At 46.1% G+C, this 23,703-nt stretch overlaps 1 protein-coding gene across 1 annotated transcript in view; it reads right to left on the bottom strand.

Moving 5' to 3' along the window:
- Positions 1 to 18,804, bottom strand: part of ARHGEF11 (Rho guanine nucleotide exchange factor 11) — a gene marked incomplete at its 3' end in the record, with an annotated part of 80,039 nt that extends 61,235 nt beyond the window's left edge. Inside the window, exons 1-9 of the mRNA XM_083878843.1 lie at positions 18,751 to 18,804; positions 11,279 to 11,373; positions 10,076 to 10,174; positions 7,913 to 7,962; positions 6,977 to 7,034; positions 6,036 to 6,160; positions 4,268 to 4,339; positions 2,171 to 2,293; positions 1,035 to 1,148 (exon numbers count right to left, since the gene is read on the bottom strand). Of these exons, the coding sequence (XP_083734969.1) occupies positions 1,035 to 1,148; positions 2,171 to 2,293; positions 4,268 to 4,339; positions 6,036 to 6,160; positions 6,977 to 7,034; positions 7,913 to 7,962; positions 10,076 to 10,174; positions 11,279 to 11,373; positions 18,751 to 18,782 (768 nt within the window). The 5' untranslated portion in view covers positions 18,783 to 18,804. The remainder of the gene's footprint in view (positions 1 to 1,034; positions 1,149 to 2,170; positions 2,294 to 4,267; positions 4,340 to 6,035; positions 6,161 to 6,976; positions 7,035 to 7,912; positions 7,963 to 10,075; positions 10,175 to 11,278; positions 11,374 to 18,750) is intronic.
- Between the last annotated feature and the right edge of the window lie 4,899 nt (positions 18,805 to 23,703).

The raw sequence follows: 23,703 nt of genomic DNA, 5'->3' as shown, positions 1-23,703 counted from the left end.
AATTCCCAAATATCTTCAGAATTCCCAAATTTCTTCAAAATTCCCTGAAATTCTTAAATTTCCCAAAAATTCCCAAATTTCCTAAAAAAATCCCAAATTCCTCAGAATTCCCAAATTCTTCTAAATTCTCAAAATTCCTAAAAAAATCCCAAATTTCTTCAGAATTCCCGAATTCCCTCAAAATTCTCAAATTTCCTAAAATTTCCCAAGGAAAAACTTCCAGAGAGGGAAAAGGAAAATGGAATTTTTGGGGGAATTTTAGGGGAATTTTCCCACCCTCTGGAACTGTTTCCCCCTCTCCTGGATTTTTCCTGGAATTTTCCCAAATTTTTTTTTCCTGGAATTTTCCCACCCTTTTCTCCTGTCTTTCCCAGAATATTCCCAATTTTTCTCTGGATTTTTCTCCCCTTTTTCCTGAATTTTTCACATTCCTCTTCCAAATTTTTCCCTGGAATTTTTCCTCTTATTTTCCCCAAATTTTCCTGAATTTTCCCCTCCTTTTTCCAAATTTTTCCCAGATTTTCCCCAATTTTTCCCTGGAACTTCCCCTTCCTTTTCCCAATTTTTCCCTGGAATTTTTCCTCCTATTTTCCCTGAATTTTTCCTGGAATTTTTCCCCAATTTTTCCTGAATTTTCCTTCCTCTTTCCCCAAATTTTTCCTGGAATTTTCCCCCCATTTTTTCCCTTTTTTTTTTTTTTTTTTTTTTTTTTTTTTTTTATTTTTATCCTGGAATTTTCCCTCAATTTTCCCAAATTTTTTCTGGAATTTTATTGCAATTTTCCCAATTTTTTCCTGGAATTTTATCACCATCTTCCCGAATTTTTCCGGGAATCTCCCCCCATTTTTCCCAATTTTTCCCTGGAATTTTTCCTCCTATTTTCCCCAATTTTTCCTGAATTTTCCTTCCTCTTCCCCCAAACTTTTCCTGCAATTTTCTCCCCATTTTCCTGAATTTTTCCCCCAATTTTCCCCCCAATTTTCCCAATTTTTTCCTGGACTTTTCCCATTTTTTCCTGGGAATTCCGTGCTCACCTCGCTGGGTTCCAGCCCCGTTTCCCCGTCCTGGGAATTCCTGGAATATTTTCCTGGGAGTTGTGGAGAGGCCGAGCCCGAGCCTGGGACCCCAAACACTTCTGCCTCCAAATCCTGGGGGAAAAAGGGGAAAAAAATCCCTAAAAATATTCCCAGAAATGAAAAAAAAAAAAATTTCCCCAAAGTTAAAAAAAAAAGCCCAAAAAATTCCCCCCCAAAATTCAAAAAAATTCCACGAGAATTCTCAAAAAATCCTCCAAAATTCCCAATACCCCAAAATTCCAAAAAAAACCCCCAAAATTCTCAAAAGTTTTCCCAAAATTCCGAAAAAATTCCTCAAATTCCCAAAAATTTCCAAAAAAATTTCCCTAAAATTAAAAAAAAATTCCCCCCAAAAATCCCAAAATCCCCCCAAAATACCCCAAATTCCAAAAAAAAATCCCACAAAAATTCCCACAAATTTTCAAAAAAAATCCCAAATAATTCTCAAAATTCCCCAAAATTCCCAGAAAATTCCCAGAAATTCCAACAAAAATTTCCCAGAAATTCCCCCAAAAATTTCAAAAATCTTCCCAGAAATTCAAAAGAAAAATTCCAAAAAAATTCCAAAATTTCACCAAAAAAATGACTAAAAATTTTTTAAAAATTCCCAAAAAATTCCCAAAATTTCCCCAAATTTCCCCAAATCCCCAAAATTCCCAGAATGTCCCTAAATTCCCAAAATTCCCAAAAAACCCCCAAATTCCCCATGTCCCACCAGGGCCCCCCCGTGTGTCTCCTGTTGGATTTTGAGCCTCAGTTGGTTTCCCAAAATTCCCCCTAAAAATCCCAAAAAAAATTCCCCCAAAAATACCAAAAAAAATATTTTAAAATACCCAAAAATTTCCCAAAAAATCCCCCGAAGATTTCCCAAAAAAATTCCAAAAATATTTTTAAAAAAATTTCAAAAAACCCTGAAAAATTTGAAAAAAAATCAAAAAACTTCTGAAAAATTCTCCAAAAAAATCAAAAAAATTCTCAAAAATTTCCTGAAAAATTCCCAAAAAATTCCCAAAATTTCCCCAAATCCCCAAAATTCCCAGAATGTCCCTAAATTCCCAAAATTCCCAGAAAACCCCCAAATTCCCGTGTCCCACCAGGGCCCCCCCGTGTGTCTCCTGTTGGATTTTGAGCCTCAGTTGGTTGAGGCGGCGCCGGGTCCCCTCCAGCTGCTCCTCCACGCCCGCGCCCGGGTTCCTCTGCAGCAGCTCCTGGAAACGCTGGGGAAAAGGGAATTTATCATTATTCTGGTCCCAAAATATCCCAGAAAATAAAAAATTAAAATTAAAAAAATTCCTGAAAAAATCGCCCCAAAAATCGCGTAAAAACCCGCAAAAATCGTCCAAAAAATCGCCCAAAATCACTTTAAAAATCCTCAAAATAATCCCATAAATATTCCCAAAAATTGCCCAAAATAAAAAATAAATCCCAAAACAATCCTCAAAATCCACAAGAAAATTAAAAAGAAAATTAAGAAAAAATCTCCCCCCAAAAGTCCCGGGTTCCTGTGCAGCAGCTCCTGGAAACGCTGGGGAAAGGGAATTTATGATTATTCTGGTCCTAAAATATTCCAGAAAATAAAAAATAAATGTTAAAAAAATCCTGAAAAAATCGGCCAAAAAATCGCCCCAAAAATCACCAAAATCGCCCCAAAAATCACCGAAAAAAACCCCAAAATAATCCCAAAAATATTCCCAGAAATTCCCCAAAATCGAAAAAAAAATTCCACAAAATTCAGAAAAATACCAAAGAAAATTTTTTTAAATCCCCAAAAAATTCCCGCCAAAAAATCCCCCCAAAAATCCCCCCAGGGGTTCCTGTGCAGCAGCTCCTGGAAACGCTGGGGAAAGGGAATTTATCATTATTCTGGTCCCAAAAATATCCCAGAAAATAAAAATTATAATAATAAAAGAATTCCCCAAAAAATCGCCCCAAAAATCGCGTAAAAAACCCCAAAATTGTCCCAAAAAATCACCCAAAAATTGCCCCAAAATCGCCCAAAATCACTTTAAAAATCCTCAAAATAATCCCATAAATATCCCCCCAAAATTGGCCAAAATGAAAAATAAATCCCAAAAAAAATCCTCAAAATCAAAAAAATCCTGATGAAAACTTTAAAAATCAAAAAAAAAATCCACCCCAAAAATCCCCCCAGGGGTTCCTGTGCAGCAGCTCCTGGAAACGCTGGGGAAAGGGGATTTATCATTATTCTGGTCCCAAAAATATCTCAGAAAATAAAAGAAATTATAAAAAAAATTTCAAAAAAAATTGCCCCAAAAATTACCAAAATCGCCCCAAAAATCGCCAAAAAAAATCACCCGAAAAAGCCCAAAATAATCCCCAACATATCCCCAAAAATTGGCAAAAAAAAAAAAAAAAAATCCCAAAAAAACCCTAAGGAGAATTAAAAAAATCCCAAAAAGTCCCCCCAAAAATTGGAAATTGAGGTGAAAATGGGAAAAATGGGAAAACAGGGAAGAAAGTGGGGAAAAGTGGAAAGAGGGAAAAAAATTGGGAACTGAGGGAGAAAAATATGGAAAAAAGAGGGAAAGAAATGAGGAAAAAGTGAGAAAAGAGGGAAGAAAGTGTGGAAAAATGGGGAAAAAAGGGGGAAAGCAGGAAAAAAAGGGAAAAAAAGTGAGGGAAGAGGGAAGAAAGTAGGAGAAAAGAGGGAAAAGTGGGAAGAGATTGGAAATTGAGGAGGGAAAAATTGGAATGTGAGGGGGAAAGTGGGAAAAGTGGGAAAGAAGAGGGAAAAAGTGGGGAAAAATTGGAAAAAAAATTGGAAAGAAGTGGGAAAAGAGGAACAAAGTGAGGGGAAAAAGTGGAGAAAAGGAAAAAAGTGGGAAAAGGAGGGAGGAAAGTGGGAAAGGAGTGGAAAAGGAAAATGAAAAAAGTGGGGGAAAATTGGGAAAAAATTGGAAAGAAGTGGGAAAAGAGGAACAAAGTGAGGGGAAAAAGTGGAGAAAAGGAAAAAAGTGGGAAAAGGGGGAAAGCGGGAAATGAGGGGGGGAAGTTGGAAAAACGTGGGAAAAAAATGGGAGAAAAATGGGGAAAACGGGGAAAAAGAGGGAAGAAAGTGGGGAAAAATGTGGGAAAACGGGGGGGGGGAAATTAGGAAAAAAGTGGGAAAAGAAGAAAAAAAGTGGGAAAAGAGGAAGAAAAGAGGGAGAGAAGAGGGATTGTGGCCATACCTGGAGCTCGGCCTGCTCCTGGCGCAGCATGTTCCGCAGGATCTGCGCCGCGTGCTTCTGCACCTCCGGGTCCTGAGGGCCACGGGATAATGGGAATAATGGGAATAGTGGGAAAAATGGGAATAGTGGGAATAATGGAGATAATAAGGATAACGGGAATGGGGGGATAATGGGGATGGTGGGATAGTGGGAATAATGGGAATAATGGGAATATTGGGAAAAATGGGAACAGTGGGAATAATGGGAATGTGGGAATAATGGGAATATTGGGAAAAATGGGAATAGTGGGAATGGGGATAATGGAGATAATAAGGATAACGGGAATGGGGGGATAATGGGGATGGTGGGATAGTGGGAATAATGGGGATAGTGGGAATAATGGGAATAATGGGAATATTGGGAATATTGGGAATGGTGGGGATAATGAGAGTAATGGGAATGGGAATAATGGGAATGGTGGGAATAACAGCAATGGTGGAAATAGGGGGATAATGGGAATAATGGGGATAATGGGGATAATGGGAATAATGGGAATAATAGGAATGGTGGGGATAATGAGAATGAGAAAATGGGGATAAAGGGAATAATACAGATAATGGGAATGGGAATAACGGGGATAACAAGGATAATGGGAATAATGGGAATGGAGAGGACGATGGGAGGGGCAATAGTGGGGATAATGGGAATGGTGGGAATGGGAAGAATGGGAATGGTGGGATAATGGGGATAATGGGAATGGGGAGATAATGGGAATGGGGGGATAATGGGGATGGTGGGATAACGGGAATAATGGGGATAGTGGGAATAATGGGAATAATAGGAATGGTGGGGATAATGAGAGTAATGGGAATGGTGGGAATAACAGGAATGGTGGAAATAGTGGGATAATGGGAATAATGGGGATAATGGGGATGATGGGGATAATGGGGATAATGGGAATGGTGAGAATAGTGGGGATAATGGGAATAACGGGAATAACGGGAATAATGAGGATAATGGGGATAATGGGAATGGTGAGAATAGTGGGGATAATGGGAATAACAGGAATAACGGGAATAATGAGGATAATGGGAATGGTGAGGATAGTGGGAATGGGAAAAATGGGGAAAATGGGAAAAATGGGAGTGACAGGGATAATGGGAATGGGAATAATAGGAATAGTGGGAATGGTGGGGATAGTGGAGATAATGGGAACGGCAATAATGGGAATAATGGGAATGATGAAAGTGATGGGAATGATGGGAATGATGGCAATGGTGGAGATAAAGGGAATGGGAAAAATAGAAATAATGGGAATGGGAATAATGGGAAGGATTGGAATGATGGGAATGATAGGAATGAGGATGATAGGAATGGGAATGATGGGAATGGTGGGATAATGGGAATGGTGGGATAATGGGAATGATGGGAATAATGGGGATAATAGGGATGGGGGGAATGATGGGAATGATGGGGATAATGGGAATGATGGGAATAATGGGGATAATAGGGATGGGGGGAATGATGGGAATGATGGGGATAATGGGAATGATGGGAATAATGGGGATAATGGGGATAACAGGGATAATGGGGATAATGGGAATAACAAGAATGGTGGGGATGGTGGCAATGATGGGAATGTGGGGATAATGGGAATAATGAGAATAATGGGAATAATGAGAATAGGAAAGATGGGAATGATGGGAATGAGAATAATGGGAATAATGGGAAAGGGAGGGTTGGGATCACCTCAAAGAATTGTGTGCTCCCCTGTGGAATTGTGTCTCACCTGGAAGGGCCTGGGCTCGGTGATCCGTTGGGAACATCCCGAAGGTTCCGGCTCCTGCTGAGAGCCCGAAACGCCCCCGGGCCCGGGGGGGGAGCCCAGCAGGGTCAGCGCCACGTAAGCACCGGCTGGAAATAAAAATAAACAAAATAAAATGGGAAATGTCAGGAGAAAGTCCAGGAAAAGTTTGGGATAAAGGGGATGAGAGGAGGAGGGAAAATTGAGAAGAAAAAATTCCAGGAGGAGAAAATAAATCTCAGAGGAAATTGGAGTGAGGAGGATTTCCTGGGAAAAAATTTAAGAAGGATTTGGGATGAAATAAGAAGGATTTTTCCTGGGAAAAAATGGGAGGAAATTTAAGAAGGATTTGGGATGAAATATAAAGGATTTCCTGGAAAAATTTGGGTTGAAATTTAAGAAGGATTTGGGATGAAATAAGAAGGATTTGCTGGAAAAAAAAGGATTGAAATTTAAGAAGGATTTGGGATGAAATAAGAAGAATTTCCTGGAAAAAAATGGGATAAAAATTAAGAAGGATTTGGGATGAAATAAGAAGAATTTCCTGGAAAAATTTGGCGTAAAGGGTGAGTGGGATTCCAAACAAAAACCTGGGAAAAGGGAGTGAGGAGGATTTCCAGGAGAAATTTCCAGGAAAAATGAGGGGGAAAAGGATTTATCCAGGAAATATTTGGGATAAGGAGGTGAGAAAACATTTTCCAGGAAAAAAATTACAAGAAAAAAATTTCCAGGTGGAAAGTTTGGGGAGAATTTGGGATGAAATTTAAGGATTTGGGATAAAATAAAAAATATTTCCTGGAAAAAAAACACAGGAAAAAGGATTGGAAAATTCCCAGAGGATGGAAAATGTTCTCCTTTTATCCCAAATCCACAATTTTTCCATGGAATGGGAGGAGAATTCCCAGGAATTTCAGTCTCATACTCACATTTGATCAACTTCACCACCTCCAGGTGGGAGCTGTTGGTCACCATTGTCCCGTTCACCTGGAAAAAAAGGGAAAAAATGGGGGAAAAGGGCTGGAAAATGGGAATTTTGGGATCTCCTGGAGGGATCTGGGATTCCCCTGGGGGAATTTTGGGATCCTCGACTGGAGTTTTGGGTTTCCCCACTGGAATTTTGGGATTCTCTGCTGGAATTTTGAGTTTTCCTCTGGAATTTTGGGGTTCCCTGCTGGAATTTTGAATTTGCCCTCTGGAATTTTGGGTTTTCCTCCAGAATTTTGGGTTTTCCTGTGGAATTTTGGGTTTCCCTGTTGGAATTTTGGGTTTCCCTCTGGAATTTTGGGTTTCCTGCTGGAATTTTGGGAATTTTGGGTTTTCCTCTGGAATTTTGGGTTTCCCTGCTGGAATTTTGAGTTTTCCTGCTGGAATTTTGGGTTTCCCTGCTGGAATTTTGAGTTTTCCTGCTGGAATTTTGGGGTTTCTTAAGGAATTCTTGGGTTTTGCTGATGGAATTCCAGGACTCCCAGCTGGAAAATGGGGATTTTCCCAGGAATTTTCTCCATGAGGGTGGAGAAGGGAAATTTGGGAATGTGGGAAGGGAAATTTGGGAATGTGGGAAAGGAAATTTGGGAATGTGGGAGGGGGAAATTTGGGAATGTGGGAGGGGGAAATTTGGGAATATGAAAAGGGAAATTTGGGAATGTGGGAGGGGAATTTTGGGAATGTGAGAAAGGGAATTTTGGGAATGTGAGAAAGGGAATTTTGGGAATGTGGGAGGGAAATTTTGGAAAGTGGGGAGGGAAATTTGCGAGGGGAAATTTGGGAATGTGGGAAAGGGAAATTTGGGAATATAGAAGGGAAATTTGGGAATGTGGGAAAGGGAAATTTGGGAATATAGAAGGGAATTTGGCAATGCCAACCTTGACAATCCTGTCCCCCTCCTGCACCCCGGCTCTCATGGCAGCCCCACCTGCAGACAGGGAATAGAACAAATCCCAAATTTTCCTGGAATATTCCACAGGGATTTTTCCAGTCCCTCAAACCCCCCCAAACTGGGAACACTCCACAAGGAAAATCCCATTTTTCCCACATTTTCCCCACACTTTCCCATCATTTCTCCCATGTTTTCTTAATTTTTCCCATTTTTATTTCCTTTCCCCCCATTTTCTGTCTTTCTCTCCACATTTCCTCCTGTATTTTCTCCATTTTCCTGCCATTTTCCTTTCATTTTCCCTCCATCATCTGGATTTTCCTGCCATTTTCCCCCTCACGTTCCAGACATTTTTCCCCTCACTTTTCACCTATTTTCTCCCCAATTTTACTCCTCGTGTTCCCATCATTTTCTCCCTTCATTTTTCCATTATTTTCTCCCCCATTATCCTACCATTTTCTGCTTCATGTTCCTGTCATTTTACCCCTCACGTTCCTGCCATTTTCTCCCCCATTTCCCCCCTCATAATTCCCCCATTTCCTCTCCCATTCTCTCCCTCATGTTCTCCCCATTTTCTCCCCCATTTTACCCCTCATTTTCCTGCTATTTTCCCCCTCATGTTCCCACCATTTCCTCCCTCATTTCCTCCCCCATTTCTGTCCCCATTTCCCCCTCATGTTCTCCTCATATTCTCCCCATTTTCTCCCTCATGTTCTCCCCATTTTCTTTCCCAATTCCCCCCTCATGTTCTCACCAATTTCCTCACCCATTTTTGTCCCCATTTTCCCCATCATGTTCCTGCCATTTTCTCCATTTTCTCTGTCACGTTCCCACCATTTCCCCCCTCATGTTCCTGCCATTTCCTCCCCATTTTCTCCATTTCCCCCCTCATGTTCCTGCCATTTCCTCCCCATTTTCTCCATTTCCCCCCTCATGTTCCTGCCATTTCCTCCCCATTTTCTCCATTTCCTCCCTCATGTTCTTGCCATTTCCTCATCCATTTTTGCCCCCATTTTGTCCCCCATTTTCTCCCCATTTTCCCCCTCATGTTCCCGCCATTTTCTCCCTCACGTTCCCACCATTTTCTCTCCCCTTCTCCCCCTTATGTTTCCGCCATTTTCTCCCCCATTTCTCCCTCATGTTCACACCATTTTTTCCCTCATGTTCCCACCATTTTCTCCCCCATTTTGTCCCTCATTTTCCTGCTATTTTACCCCTCAAGTTCCCCTCATTTTCTCCCTCATGCTCCTGCCATTTTCTCCCCCATTTTTGCTCCATTTCCCCCCCTCATGTTCCCGCCATTTTTTCCCTCATGTTCCCGCCATTTTCTCTCCCATTTCCCTTTCACATTCCCGCCATTTTCTTCCCCATTTTACCCCTCATTTTCCTGCCATTTTACCCCTCATGTTCCCACCATTTTCTCCCCCATTTTGTCCCTCATTTTCCTGCTATTTTACCCCTCAAGTTCCCCTCATTTTCTCCCTCATGTTCCCGCCATTTTCTCCCCCATTTTCCCGCCATTTTTTCCCTCATGTTCCCGCCATTTTCTCCCCCATTTCCCTTTCACGTTCCCGCCATTTTCTCCCCCATTTTACCCCTCATTTTCCTGCCATTTTACCCCTCATGTTCCCACCATTTTCTCCCCCATTTTGCTCCTCATTTTCCTGCTATTTTACCCCTCAAGGTCCCCTCATTTTCTCCCTCACGTTCCTGCCATTTCCCACCATTTTCCTCCTCACATTCCTGCCATTTTCTCCCCCATTTTTGCCCCCATTTTCCCCCTCACGTTCCTGTCATTTTCTCTCCCCATTTTTCCCCTCACGTTCCCTCTATTTCCTCTCCCATTTTCTCCCCCATTTTCCCTGTCATGTTCCTGCCATTTCCTCCCTCATTTTCCCCCTCACGTTCCCATTTTCTCCCCCATTTTGCCCCCATTTCCCCCCCATTTTCTCCCCCAGCCTGAGGCTCCCCAGGGATTGTCCAGCCCCGTGTCCAGCCGTGTCCAGCCCCGTGTCCGGCCGTGTCCCGCCCCGTGTCCAGCCGTGTCCAGCCCCGTGTCCGGCCATGTCCCGCCCCGTGTCCAGCCCCATGTCCAGCCGTGTCCAGCCCCGTGTCCAGCCGTGTCCAGCCCCGTGTCCGGCCGTGTCCCCACCTGGGCGCACGGACTGCACGAGCACCACGCGGTCGCCGCTGACGGTGAAGCCGAAGCCATGTTGGTCCCGCTGGATGATCACACAGCGCTGCACCAGCCCTGAGGGGACATGGACACACGGATATGGGGACACGGGGACAGATGGACACATGGACACGGGGACAGACAGACATATGGACACACAGACATGGGGACAGGAGGAAGAGGAGGGAATGAGGCTCCGGAGTCCAGGTTTGGCTCTGGGGAACCCCCCGGCTCCAGGGGCTGCAAGACCTCGGGGTCATTGTCCAGCCTTGACCATCATATCCTGTGGCCATCCATGACCTTGGGGTCATTGTCAGCCCTTGACCACCAGGTCCATGACCTTGGGGTCATCATCCACTCTTGACCACCAGACCCTGTGACCACCTATGACCTTAGGATCATTGTCCACCCTTGACCATCAGATCCTGTGGCCACCCCTAACCCCACGGTTATTGTCCACCCTTGACCACCAGGTCCATGACCTTGGGGTCATCATCCACTCTTGACCAGGTCTGGTGGCCATCCATGACCTTGGAGTCACCAGTAGCTCTTGACCACCAGATCCTGTGGCCACTCCTGACCTCATGGTCACTTTCCACCCCTGACCACCAGGTCCATGACCTTGTGGTCATCATCCACCCTTGACCACCAGATCCTGTGGCCACTCCTGTCCTCATGGTCACTGTCCACCCTTGACCTCAAGATCCTGTGGCCACCCACAACCTCATGGTCATTGTCCAGCCTTGACCAGCAGGTCCATGACCTTGGGGTCATCATCCACCCTTGACCTCCAGGTCTGGCGGCCATCCATAGCCTTGGGGTCATTGTCAGTCCTTGACCTCCAGGTCTGGTGGCCATCCATGACATTTGGATCATCATCCACCCTTGACCAGCAGGTCCATGACCTCAGGGTGGGTCATCATCCACTCTTGACCACCAGATCCTGTGGCCACTCCTGACCTTGGGATCATTGTCCACCCTTGACCTCAAGATTCTGTGGCCAGCCCTGACCTTGTGGTCATTGTCCACCCCTGACCTCCAGGTCTGGTGTCCACCCACACCCCTGGACTCCACAGCCCCAAATTCCCAAACCCCACCATTCCAGGAGCACGAGAAGCTCCAGGACCCCACCCCTGACCCTGAGTGACCACTGGGAGTGACCATTCCCAGAACTCCCACCTGTGGACTCGGAGGTGTCCGAGGGCTGCCGGTGGTGGCCGGGGGACCTTCTCTCCGAGGGGGACTCGCCCAGGGCAGAGGAGAGGCTGCTCAACCTGCCAGGAGGAATTTGGGAATTTTTGGGAATTCAGGAACAGCTGGACACCACCCCTGGTCACTCTCCGGCCACTCTGGGAATTCCCCATCCATGGAGAGGCCGGTCCAAGGTGTGGCCACCACAGGGACGTCCAGAGGGATCTCCAGGAATTCCTTTGGAAACCTCCAGGGATGAGGATCCAACCCCTCCCTGATGCTTCCTGACCCTTTTTCCATGGAAAAATTCCCAATTCCAACCCAGATCCCTCTTTTCTTGAGGATGAGCCACAAGAATCTCCAGGAATTCCCTCCAGGGATGGGGATCCGACCTCTTCCCGTGGTTCCTGACCCTTTTTCCATGGAAAAATCATCCCAAATTTCCCCCCCTGGCCCAGCTCGAGGCCGTTCCCTCTTGTCCTGTCCCGTTCCCTGGGATCAGATCCCAAATTTCCCCTGGAGGATCCCAAAATCCCCCCTGGATCCCCCTTTTCTCTGGGATGAGCCACAAGAATCTCCAGGAATTCCTTGGACACCTCCCTGAGCCCCTCCCGACACTTCCCAAACCTTTTTTCCATGGAAAAATTCCCAATTCCAACCCAGATTCCCCTTTTCTTGAGGAAGAGCCAGAGGAATCTCCAGGAATTCCCTTCAGGGATGGGGATTCACCTCCCTGAGCCCCTCCTGATGATTCCCGACCCTTTTTCCATGGAAAAATCATCCCAAATTTCCTCCCCGGTCCAGCTCGAGGCCGTTCCCTCTTGTCCTGTCCCATTCTTTGGGATCAGATCCCAAATTTTCCATGGAAAAGGCCAGAATTCCCCAGAAAATCTCTTTTTCTCCAGGCTGAGCCCCCCAAAAGGGACATAAAAAATCTCAGGAAAAAAAATCCCTCAGGATTTTCCAGCCCCTTTTTTTCCACCTTTTCCAACCCCAAGGATTTTCCAGCCCCTTTTTTTCCATTTTTTCCAGCCCCAAGGATTTTCCAGAAAATCTCTTTTTCCACCTTTTCCAACCCCAAGGATTTTCCAGCCCCTCTTTTTCCAGCTTTTCCAACACCAAGAATTTTCCAAACCCTTTTTTCCACCTTTTCCAACCCCAAGGATTTTCCAGAAAATCTCTTTTTCCACCATTTCCCACCCCAAGGATTTTCCAGCCCCATTTTTTCCACCTTTTCCAACCCCAAGAATTTTCCAGAAAACCTCTTTTTCCACCTTTTCCAACCCCAAGAATTTTCCAGCCCTTTTTTTCCACCTTTTCCAAACCCAAGGATTTTCCAGCCCTTTTTTTCCACCTTTTCCAAACCCAAGGATTTTCCAGCCCCATTTTTTCCACCTTTTCCAACCCCATCCCCTTTTTTTTTTTCCACCAGACCTGGACACTGCCCCGGCCAATCTGGAGGAAAATCAGGATTAACCCTCAGGATTATCCCAACCCCAGGTCAACCCACAACAAAAATCTCTTTATTTTTGTTATTTTTTCCCCCAAATTTGGAGATTTTATCATCCCCAAGATGTTTTTTCTTGTCCAAATCACAATTTCAGGATTTTTTTAAAAACCCAGAGATGATCCAAAGGGATCCAGAGGTTTTTTCTGCCCCTTCTGGGAGCAGCTGGGGATTAACGAGGCTATAAAAAAGTCATTTAATTGGGATTAATTAAAGCTCCTTAATTGCCTCGGGGGCGGCCGGGCCACGGCGACTCCCAAAGGTCTCGTCCCAACCCGGTTCTCCCTTTCCTGGTTCCCCAAAAATCCCCAAATTGCCCCAAAATTCCACAAATTCCCCAAAAAAATCCCCAAATTCCCCAAAAATTCCACAAATTCCCCCCAAAAATAACCAAATTCCCCCCAAAATAACCAAATTCCCCCCCAAAATAACCAAATTTCCCCAAAAAATCCCCAAATTTCCCCAAAAAATCCCAGTTTGAAACAGGTAAATTTGATCAGAATTGCCCCAAAATCTCGGTCCTGAGGTTTTATCTACAGATCACAAAAAATCCTGGGAGAAATTTGGGGAATTTGGGGTGAAATTTGGGGATTTTGGGGGAAAATTCTGGGATTTTGGGGGGAAATTTTGGGGGAAAATTTGGGATTTTGGGGGGAAATTCTGGGATTTTGGAGTAAAATTCTGGGATTTTGGTGTAAAATTCTGACATCAGGGAGGAAAACTGGGATTTTGGGGGGAAAGTTTGCGATTTTGGGGTGAAATTCTGGGATTTGGGGGTAAAATTCCAGGATTTGGGGGTAAAACTGGGATTTTGGGGTAAAGCTCTGGGATTTTGGGATAAAACTTTGGTATTTTGGGGGTGAAATTCTGGGATTTTGGGGTAAAATTCTGAGATTGGGGAGAAAAACTGGGATTTGTGGGGTGAAATTCTGGGATTTTGGGATAAAACTCTGGGATTTTGGGGTGAAACTCAGGGATTCGGGGATAAAACTGGTATTTTGGGATTTTAGGATAAAATTATGGGATTTTGGGATCAAATTCTGGGATTTTTAGGATAAAACTCTGGATTTGGGGGTGAAATTCTGAGATTTTGGGGTGAAACTGGGATTTGGGGATAAAACTGGGATTTTGGGGCTGAAATTCTGGGATTTTGGGGATAAAACTCTGGAATTTTGGGGTTAAATTCCAGGATTTGGGGGTAAAACTCTGGGATTTTGGGGTAAAGCTCTGGGATTTGGGGTGAAACTCTCAGATTTTTAGGTGATACTGGGATTTTGGAGTAAAACTTTGGGATTTTGGTGTAAAACTCTGGGATTTGGGGTGAAATTCTGAGATTTGGGGGTGAAATTCTGGGATTTTGGGGGTAAAACTCCGGAATTTTGGGGTTAAATTCCAAGATTTGGGGGTAAAACTCTGGGATTTTGGGGTAAAGCTCTGGGATTTGGGGTAAAATTCTGTGATTTTTGGGTGATACTGGGATTTTGGAGTAAAACTCAAGGATTTTGGTGTAAAACTCTGGGATTTGGGGTGAAATTCTGGGATTTTGGGGTGAAATTCTGGGATTTGGGGGTGAAATTCTGGGATTTTGGGGTAAAACTCTGTAATTTTGTGGGTTTGGAGGATCTGGGAGGTGACTCATCCCAGACTCAAAACCCCAAACTCTCCCATGAACCAAAAACCCCCAAATTCCCCCCAACTTTTCCACCAAAACCTCCAAACTCCCAAATCCTTTTCCCCCCAACCAACACAAAAACATTTTCAATCCCCAAACAAATAAAACCCTTTGGGATCTCAGGGAATTATTTGATATTTTTCCCCACATTCCCACGGCACTGGCCAGTTCTGGGAGCAATTCCAGGGGTTTGGATCCCTCTGGAATTTCTTTCTCCTCGGATTTTGTAACATTTTCCTGCCCTCCCTGCCGGGGGCTGCGGCTCCCTGGGAAACTCCAGGGGAAAATCACAGACAGGGGAGAAAAATGGCAATTTTTTTCTTATTTTTAGTGCTTTAAATCCTGATTTATCCCAGATTTTGGTGGGATTTTCCAGCTGGGAATTCCAAATTTCTTTCGGGAAGGAACCCAAAGGTCCGAAATTATGTAAAATTAGAATTTTTTCTCATTTCTCCTGTTTTAAACCAAGTTTCTGTGGGATTTTCCAGCTGGGAATTCCAAACTCATTTTGAGAAGAAATCCAGGGGTCAGAAATGTTGAAAAATGGGAATTTTTGCCCATTTTTAGTGCTTTAAATGCAATTTATCCCAGATTTTGGTGGATTTTTCACCTGGAAATTCCCAAACCCATTTTGGAAAGGATTCCAATGGTCAGAAATGTTGGAAAATCAGAATTTATTCCTCATTTTTAGTGCTTTAAATGTGATTTTTCAGCTAAAAATTCCCAAACCTATTTTAGAAATGGATCCCAATGGGACGACCCCAAATATTAAAAATCTGATTTTTTTTTTCTGGATATTTTTGAGTATTTTGCTGGGTTTTTTTGGAGTTTTTTGGTTGTTTTTTTTTTCCCAGGAATTCTCCAGGAAGCCTCTCCCAGTCCCAGCCCAGAGAATTCCCAGCGTTTAATGATTAACAGGAAAGAACTCCTGGAAAAACCTGGGAAGTGGCAGAGCTGGTTTCACCTGGGAATTCCCTGGCCCCGGGGGAGCCTTTTTTAGTTTGATTTTTCCCAGGGAATTTCTGGAATTCTGTGGCTGGGAGGGAATTTTAAAATTTCTGGGAATTTTTTTTCCTGATTTCCAGGAATTGGGTAATTCCAGGGGTGGGGAATCCGTGGAAAAATCTGGGATAAAATCCAGGATTTATCCCGAAAAATTCCAAATAAATCAGGACAGGGAATCCTGGAATTCTTTGGAATGGAAAAGATCCTAAAAAAATCCCTAAAAATTCCAATCCCAGGGACATTCCCACCATCCCAGGGATGGGAAATCCATGGAAAAATCTGGGATAAAATCGGGATTTATCCCAAAAAATCCAAGATAAATCAGAATAAGGAGTCCTGGAATGGTTTGGGATGGAAAAGATCCCAAAAATCCTTAAAAATCTGTAAAAATTCCAATCCCAAGGACATTCCCACCATCCCAGGGGTGAGAAATCCATGGAAAAATCTGGGATAAAATCCAGGATTTATCCAAAAAATCCCAAATAAATCAGGACAGGGAATTCCTGGAGTAATTTGGAGTGGAAAAGATACTAAAAAAAAAAATCCCTAAAAATTCTAATTCCAGGGATATTCCAACCATCCCAGGGGTGAGGAATCCATGGAAAAATCTGGGATAAAATTCAGGATTTATCCCTAAAATCCAAGATAAATCAGAATAAGGAGTCCTGGAATGGTTTGGGATGGAAAAGATCCCAAAAATCCTTAAAAATCTGTAAAAATTCCAGTCCCAAGGACATTCCCACCATCCCAGGGGTGAGAAATCCATGGAAAAATCTGGGATAAAATCAGGATTTACCCCAAGAATCCCAAATAAATCAGGACAGGGAACTCCTGGAGTAATTTGGAATGGAAAAGATCCTTTTAAAAATCCCTAAAAATTCCAATCCCAAGGACATTCCCACCATCCCAGGGGTGAGAAATCCATGGAAAAATCTGGGATAAAATCCAGGATTTATCCCAAAAATCCCAAATAAACCAGGACAGGGAATTCCAGGAATAATTTGGGATGGAGTGGGAAAAAATCCCTGGAATTTGGTGGGAAAATAATCCCTGAAATTCCCAGGATTTGCTTCTCTCCCAAGGCCCCAAATTCCTCATTTTTTCACCCAATTCCATGTGGGAAAAAATAAATGGGATTTTCCAGGATTTACCCCACAAAAAAATCCCCAAATTTGGCTTAAAATGGAGCAAAATAATCCAGGGAAAAGCCAATTCCCAGATACTGGGAATATCCCAAAAATCAGAATGGTTTGGGATATTCCACTCCCAAAATCAGGGAGTTTTATCCCAAAATATTGCAGGGATGGGGTGGGACAGGCTGAGCCCTCCTAGAACCTCCAAAATCTCAGAATTTCAGTCCAAAATCTCAAATTTTCAGCCCAAAATCTCAGAATTTCAGCCCAAAACACCACAGGGACAGGAGCTGATTCAAACTCCTTTCCCCTGAACCCTCAGAGCCCCAAAATCCAAGAATTTCACCCCAAAACCCCAGAATTTCACCCACAAATCATAGAATTTTACCTTAAAATCCCAGTTTCACCCACAAAAATCACAGAATTTCACGCCCAAATCACAGTTTCATCCCAAACCCCAGAGTTTCACCCCAAAATCACAGAATTTCACATCAAAATCCCAAAATTTCACCCCAAAATCCCAGAGTTTTACCCCAAAATCCCAGAATTCCACCTAAAATCACAGAATTTTACCCCCAAACCCTCAGGATTTCACCCCAAAATCCCCGAATTTCACCCCAAAATCTCAGAGTTTTACCCCCAAATCCCAGAGCCTCAAAATCTCAGAGTTTCACCCCCAAAATCTCAGGATTTCACCCCAAATCTCCTCTTTTCCCCCGAGGAACGGGCTGAGCGCTCCAGGACGGGCCGAACCCCCTCCCTGAACCCCCCAAACCCCTAAAAAATCCCATAAATTCACCCCAAACCCTCAGGATTTCACCCTAAAATCCAAGAGTTTTACCCCCAAATCCCAGAGCCTCAAAATCTCAGATTTTCACCCCCAAAAATCTCAAAATTTCACCCCAAATCTCCTCTTTTCCCCCGAGGAACGGGCTGAGCGCTCCAGGACGGGCCAAATCCCCTCCCTAAACACCCCAAACCCCTAAAAAAATCCCATAATTTCACCCCAAAATCCCAGAGTTTTACCTCCAAATCCCAAAGCCTCAAAATCCCAGATTTTCACCCCCAAAAATCTCAAAATTTCACCCCAAATCTCCTCTTTTCCCCCGAGGAACGGGCTGAGGGTTCCACACCGGGCTGAGCTCCCTCCTTGAGCCTCCAGAGCCTCAAAATCCCAGAATTTCACCCCAAAATCCCAAAATTTCATCCCAAAACACTTCAGGGATGGGGTGAGGGGTCCAGGACAAGATGAACCCCCTCCTCTAAACCCCACAATCCCAGAATTTCACCCCAAATCGCCGCTTTTCCCCCAAGGAATGGGGGTCAAGGCTCCAGACTGGGCTGAGCTCCCTCTGTGAACCCCCAGAGCCCCAAAATCCCAGAATTTCACTCCAAAACCCCCAAATTTCACCTCAAAACACCGCAGGGATGAGGTGAAGGAATCCGGGATGAGCCGTGCCCCCTCCCCTCGCCCCTAAACCCCCCAAAATCACAGAATTTCACTCCAAAACCTCAGAATTTCACCTCAAATCGCCGCTTTTCCTCCAAGGAATGGGGGTCAAAGCTGCAGACAGGGCTGAGCTCCCTCTGTGAACCCCCAGAGCCCCAAAATCCCAGAATTTCACCTCAAATCGCCGCTTTTTCCCCAAGGAATGGGGGTCAAAGCTGCAGACAGGGCTGAGCTCACTCTGTGAACCCCCAGAGCTCCAAAATCCCAGAATTTCACCCCAAAACACCACAGGGATGGGTGAAGAAATCCGGGACAAGCCGAGCCCCCTCCCCTCACCCCCAAATCCCAGAATTTCACCCCCAAATCCCAGAATTTCACCCCAAATCGCCGCTTTTCCCCCGAGGAACGGGCTGAGCGCTCCAGGACGAGCCGAACCCCCTCCCCTCACCCCCCAAACCCCCAAAAATCCCATAAATTCACTCCAAACCCTCATGATTTCACTCCAAACCCCCACAATTTCCCCCCAAACCCCAGAATTTCCCCTCAAACCCCTCTCCCCCCCGCCCGCTGGCGGAGCGGCCGGAGCGGGGGCTCCACCCCGAGCCCAGCCCGGTTTCCCCCCAGCCCAAACCCCCCGAATCCCCCCCAGATCCCCCCCAGGGGTGTCCTGGGGGGCTCCCCGGCCCCCCGTACCTGTCCGGGGCCTGCGGAGGCCTCAGGCTCATGGTGGAGGCTGTGTCAGGGCTCCCGGAGCCGCCGCCCCGCTCCGGCCGGCCCCGCCACCATCCCCGGCTGCCGGCGGCTCCTCCGGCGGCCTCGGGGCAGCGGAGCGGGGCCCCCCAGGGCCCCCCGAGCCCCCCAAAGGTGCGGCTGTGGGGCTCCGGGCCGGCTCCGCGGGGGGATCCCCGTCCCGCCTCGGGGGCCGGCCTGAGGGACAGGCCTGGAGGCCGCTCCCCGTCACTCAATGCCCGGCCTCGCCCGGCCCCCGGCCCGGCCCGGCCCGGCTCGGCACGGCTCGGCCTCCACAGCACGGCACGGAACGGAACGGAACGGAACGGAACGGAACGGAACGGAACGGAACAGACCGCGGGGGCGGAGGGACAGCCGGGACACGGCCCGGGGAGGGACACACTGTGACCTCCGAGTGTGGGGGACATGGGGGACAGAGAGGGTGTGGGGGACACAGGGGACAGAGAAGATGTGGGGGTGTGAGGGGACAGCGGGGACAGGGAGGATTTGAGGGGGGACAGGGAGGATTTGAGGGGGGACAGGGAGGATTTGGGGGTGTGAGGGGACACAGGATGACCTCGGGGTGTGGGGGACACAGGGGACAGGGAGGGTTTGAGGGGACACACAGTGACCTCGGCGTGTGGGGGGGACACGGGGAGGGGGGGACACAGGGGACAGGGAGGGTGTGAGGGGACACACAGTGACCTCGGGGTGTGGGGGACACGGGGAGGGGGGACACAGGGGACAGGGAGGGTGTGAGGGGACACACAGTGACCTCGGCGTGTGAGGGGACACAGGGACTGTGTGGATGTGAGGGGGACAGGGTGTCCTGCCGGTGTGGAGGACACCGGGGACAAGGGAGGATTTGAGGGGACACTGGGTGGCCTCGGTGTGTGGGGGATAGCAGGGACACAGGGGACAGGGAGGATTTGGGGGTGTGAGGGGACACAGGGGACAGTGAAGATTTGAGGGGGGACAGCGGGGACACAGGGGACAGTGAGGGGAGGGACGCGGGGTGACCTCGGGGCTGTGGGGGACACAGAGTGACTTGGATATGTGGGGAACACAAGGGACAGGGAGGATTTGGGGGTGTGAGGGACACAGAGGACAGGGAGGGTGTGGGGCCCGAGGGGACACAGGGTGACTCGGACGTGTAGGGGACAGCGGGGACAGGGAGGATTTGAGGGGGGACAGGGTGTCCTGCTGGAGTGGAGGACACTGGGGACAATGAGGATTTGAGGGGACACTGGGTGACCTCGGGGTGTGGGGGACAGCGGGGACAGGGAGGATTTGGGGGTGTGAGGGGACATGGGGTGACTTGGACGTGTGGGGGACACGGGGACAGTGCGGATTTGGGGGGGCAGGGTGTCCTGGAGGTGTGGGGGACACAGAGTGACCTGGGGCTTTGAGGGGACACAGAGTGACCTGGGGCTGTGGGGGACAGCGGGGACAGGGAGAATTTGGGGACACACACGGGGACAGTGAGGATTTGGGAACAGTCAGGATTTAGGGACACACACAGGGACAGTGAGGGTTTGGGGACACTGAGGATTTGGGGACACGGGGGACAGTGAGGATTTGGGGACACCGAGGATTTGGGGACACGGGGGACAGTGAGGGTTTGGGGACACTGAGGATTTGGGGACACGGGGGACACCGAGGATTTGGGGACACCAAGGATTTAGGGACACCCACAGGAACACTGAGGATTTGGGGACAGTGTGGATTTGGGGACACTGGGGGACAGTGAGGATTTGGGGACACCGAGGATTTGGGGACACGGGGGACAGTGAGGATTTGGGGACACTGAGGATTTGGGGACACCCACAGGGACAGTGAGGATTTGGGGACAGTCAGGATTTGGGGACACTGGGGGACAGTGAGGATTTGGGGACACCAAGGATTTAGGGACACCCACAGGAACACTGAGGATTTGGGGACAGTGAGGATTTGGGGACACTGGGGGACAGTGAGGATTTGGGGACACTGAGGATTTGGGGACACCGAGGATTTGGGGACACTGGGGACAGTGAGGATTTGGGGACACTGAGGATTTGGGGACACTGAGGATTTGGGGACACCCACAGGGACAGTGAGGATTTGGGGACAGTGAGGATTTGGGGACACGAGCACAGCCAGGTTTGGGACAGGTCCCACCCCCTGAATCCCCCCGAGGACCCCCCAGCTTGTCCCCGCTGTGTCCCCAAAGTGTCCCCGGAGAATCCCCCGCGTGGCGAACACAGAAAAGCGAAAATGAAAACGGACGGGAAAGTTTTCCGGGAATGTCGGGGAATGAGGAAGTGAGCGGCGGCTGCTCCGTCCCATCCCCCAGAGCAGGGATCCCAAAGCGCCCGAACCCCAAAGCCCCCAAAATCTAAACCCCAAACCCCAAAATCCCCCAAATCCCATACCCCGAATCACCCAAACCCCAAACCCCCAAACGTCCAAATCCCAAACCACAAAATCCAAACCCTAAACCCTCCAAAGCCCCAAATCCCAAACCCCAAAATCCAAACCCCAAACCCCCAAATCCCAAACCCCAAACCACAAAATCCAAACCCTAAACCCCTCGAACACCTGTGATAAACCTCAAAATCCAAACCCCCAAATCCCCCAAACCCCAAAATCCAAACCCTTAATCTCATCCCGCCAAATCCCTCAAATCCAAACCCTAATCCCATCCCCCAAATCCTAAACCCCAAGCCCCCCAAAATCCAAACCCCACATCCTAACCCCCCCCAAATCCCAAATCCCGTCCCACAAACCTTAAACCCCAAATCCCCCAAGGCCAAAATCTCCCCAAATCGTAAATCCCAACCCCCAAACCCCCCAAAGTCCCCCAAATCCTCAATCCCCAAATCCCCCCAAATCCTCCAAAATCCAAACCCCAAATGCTAAACCCCCCCAAATCCCAAACCCCAAATCATAAATCCTAAACACCCCAATCCCCCCCAAATCCCATCCCCCAAACCTTAAACCCCAAATCCCCCAAGGCCAAAATGCCCCAAAATCGTAAATCCCAACCTCCAAATCCCAAAATCCCAAATCCCCCAAAATCCAAACCACCAAACCTCCCAAACCTCAAATCCTAAACCCTAAACCCCCCAAAAATCAAAACCCCAAATCCCCCAAAATCCAAATCCCCCCAAATCCAAACCCCAAATCCTCCAACCCGCAAAATCCTGTCCCCCAATCCTTAAACCCCAAACTCCAAAATCCCCCAAAATCGTAAATCCCAATGCCCAAATCCCCACAAATCCAACCCCCAAACTCCAAAATCCCCCAAACCCCAAACCCACAAATCCTCCAAAATGCCAAATCCCCTAAACCCCCCAAATATCCAAACCCCAAACCCTCAAACTCCATTGCCCAAATCCCCCCAAATCCCAACCCCAAATCCCCCAAACCCCAAAATCCAAACCCCAAATCCCCCAAATCCTGAATCCCAAACCCCAAAATCCAAACCCCAAAATCCCAACTCCAAATACCCCAAACCCTGAATCCCAAACCCCAAAATCCAAACCCCAAAATCCAAACCCCAAATCCCCCAAAAATCCAACCCCCAAAATCCTCAAACTGAAATCCTCAAACCCCAAATCCTCCAAATCCAAAATCCCAAACCCCAAATCCTCCAAAACTCCAACCCCCAAACCCCAAAACCCCAACCCCAAATCCCCCAAAATCCAACCCCAAATCTCCCAAATCCTAAACTCCAAACTCCCCAAAAATCCAAATCCCAAACCCCAAAACCCCCCAAATCCAAACCCACAAAATCCTCCAAAAATCCAAACCCACAAAAACCTCAGAAGAAAAAAACCCCCCAAAATCCCCCCCAAAAAACCCCCAAATCCCCCAAATAACCCCGAAATCAGCAGCTCCTCTCTGTTAAAAGGTTTTTATTTAACGTTTGGAATTCGAGGTAAAATATTTTTTTTTTATTTTTCAGCTTTTTTTTTTCATTTTTTTTCATTTTTTTTCATTTATTTTTTTTTTAATTTTAACTTCCATAACAAAATATGGAGCTATGGGATACCCCTGGCAAAAAATATGTATATTATCCATAAATTTCTCTAGCATTTCATCATATATATATATAATATATATATGCAAGCCTCTCTTAAATCGGATTTTTTTCTTTTTTTTTTAATAGAAATCGGAATTTTATTTTTTTATTTTAAAGGCACAAATTTCGGATTTTTTGTCTATTTTTTTGTCCTTTTTTTTTTTTTTTGCCCCTCTTTTACTTTACACCTTTATTTACAAAAGCCACGTTTTTCCCCCCCAAAAAAATCCCAAATTTTGTTTTTTTCCCCCTTCGATGGATTTTTGTCAGAATTTCCATCAGAGAGAAAAAAAGGGGGGAAAAAAATAATTCAAATCCCTCAAAATCCCTGGAAAGAGAAACGAGGATTTAGAATTTCCCCCTCCCTAAAGGAAATAAAAGCGTAAATATCGATTTTAAAAAGCGCTAAAAAAAAATAATTAAAAATCAAAAGATTTTTTTTCCAGGAAAAATCCGAAGTTTTTTCCCGGATTTTTTGATTTCAACTGAGAGAGAGAAAGAGAAGAGAAAATTCCTGGTGAGTTTTTTTAGTTTTAGTTTTTAAATCCCACCAAGATGAGAAAAAATAAAGAAACCAACGGAAAAAAACAGCTTAAAATAATAAAAAAACCCCTCAACATAATTATGGAATAAATAAAAAAAAATCTGGGACAACCCCGTTAATGCTGTTGGATTTTTCCTCTTTTTTTTTTTGGGAAATTCCCAAAATTCCCCCTTTTTTTTTTATTTTATTTGGGGGGGTTGTCCCATCTAAAAGTCTTTTTTTTTTTTAATTTTTAATTTTTTTTTTTTTTTTACATTTTTCCTACAGATTCGCTACGGAAAAAAAGCAAAATTAAACCAAAAAAAAAAAA

The sequence above is a fragment of the Zosterops lateralis genome (genome assembly GCF_965231275.1).
Source record: "Zosterops lateralis genome assembly, chromosome: 27".
In the NCBI taxonomy this organism is placed as follows: domain Eukaryota; kingdom Metazoa; phylum Chordata; class Aves; order Passeriformes; family Zosteropidae; genus Zosterops; species Zosterops lateralis.
This window is presented reverse-complemented; position numbering and strand designations above follow the sequence as displayed.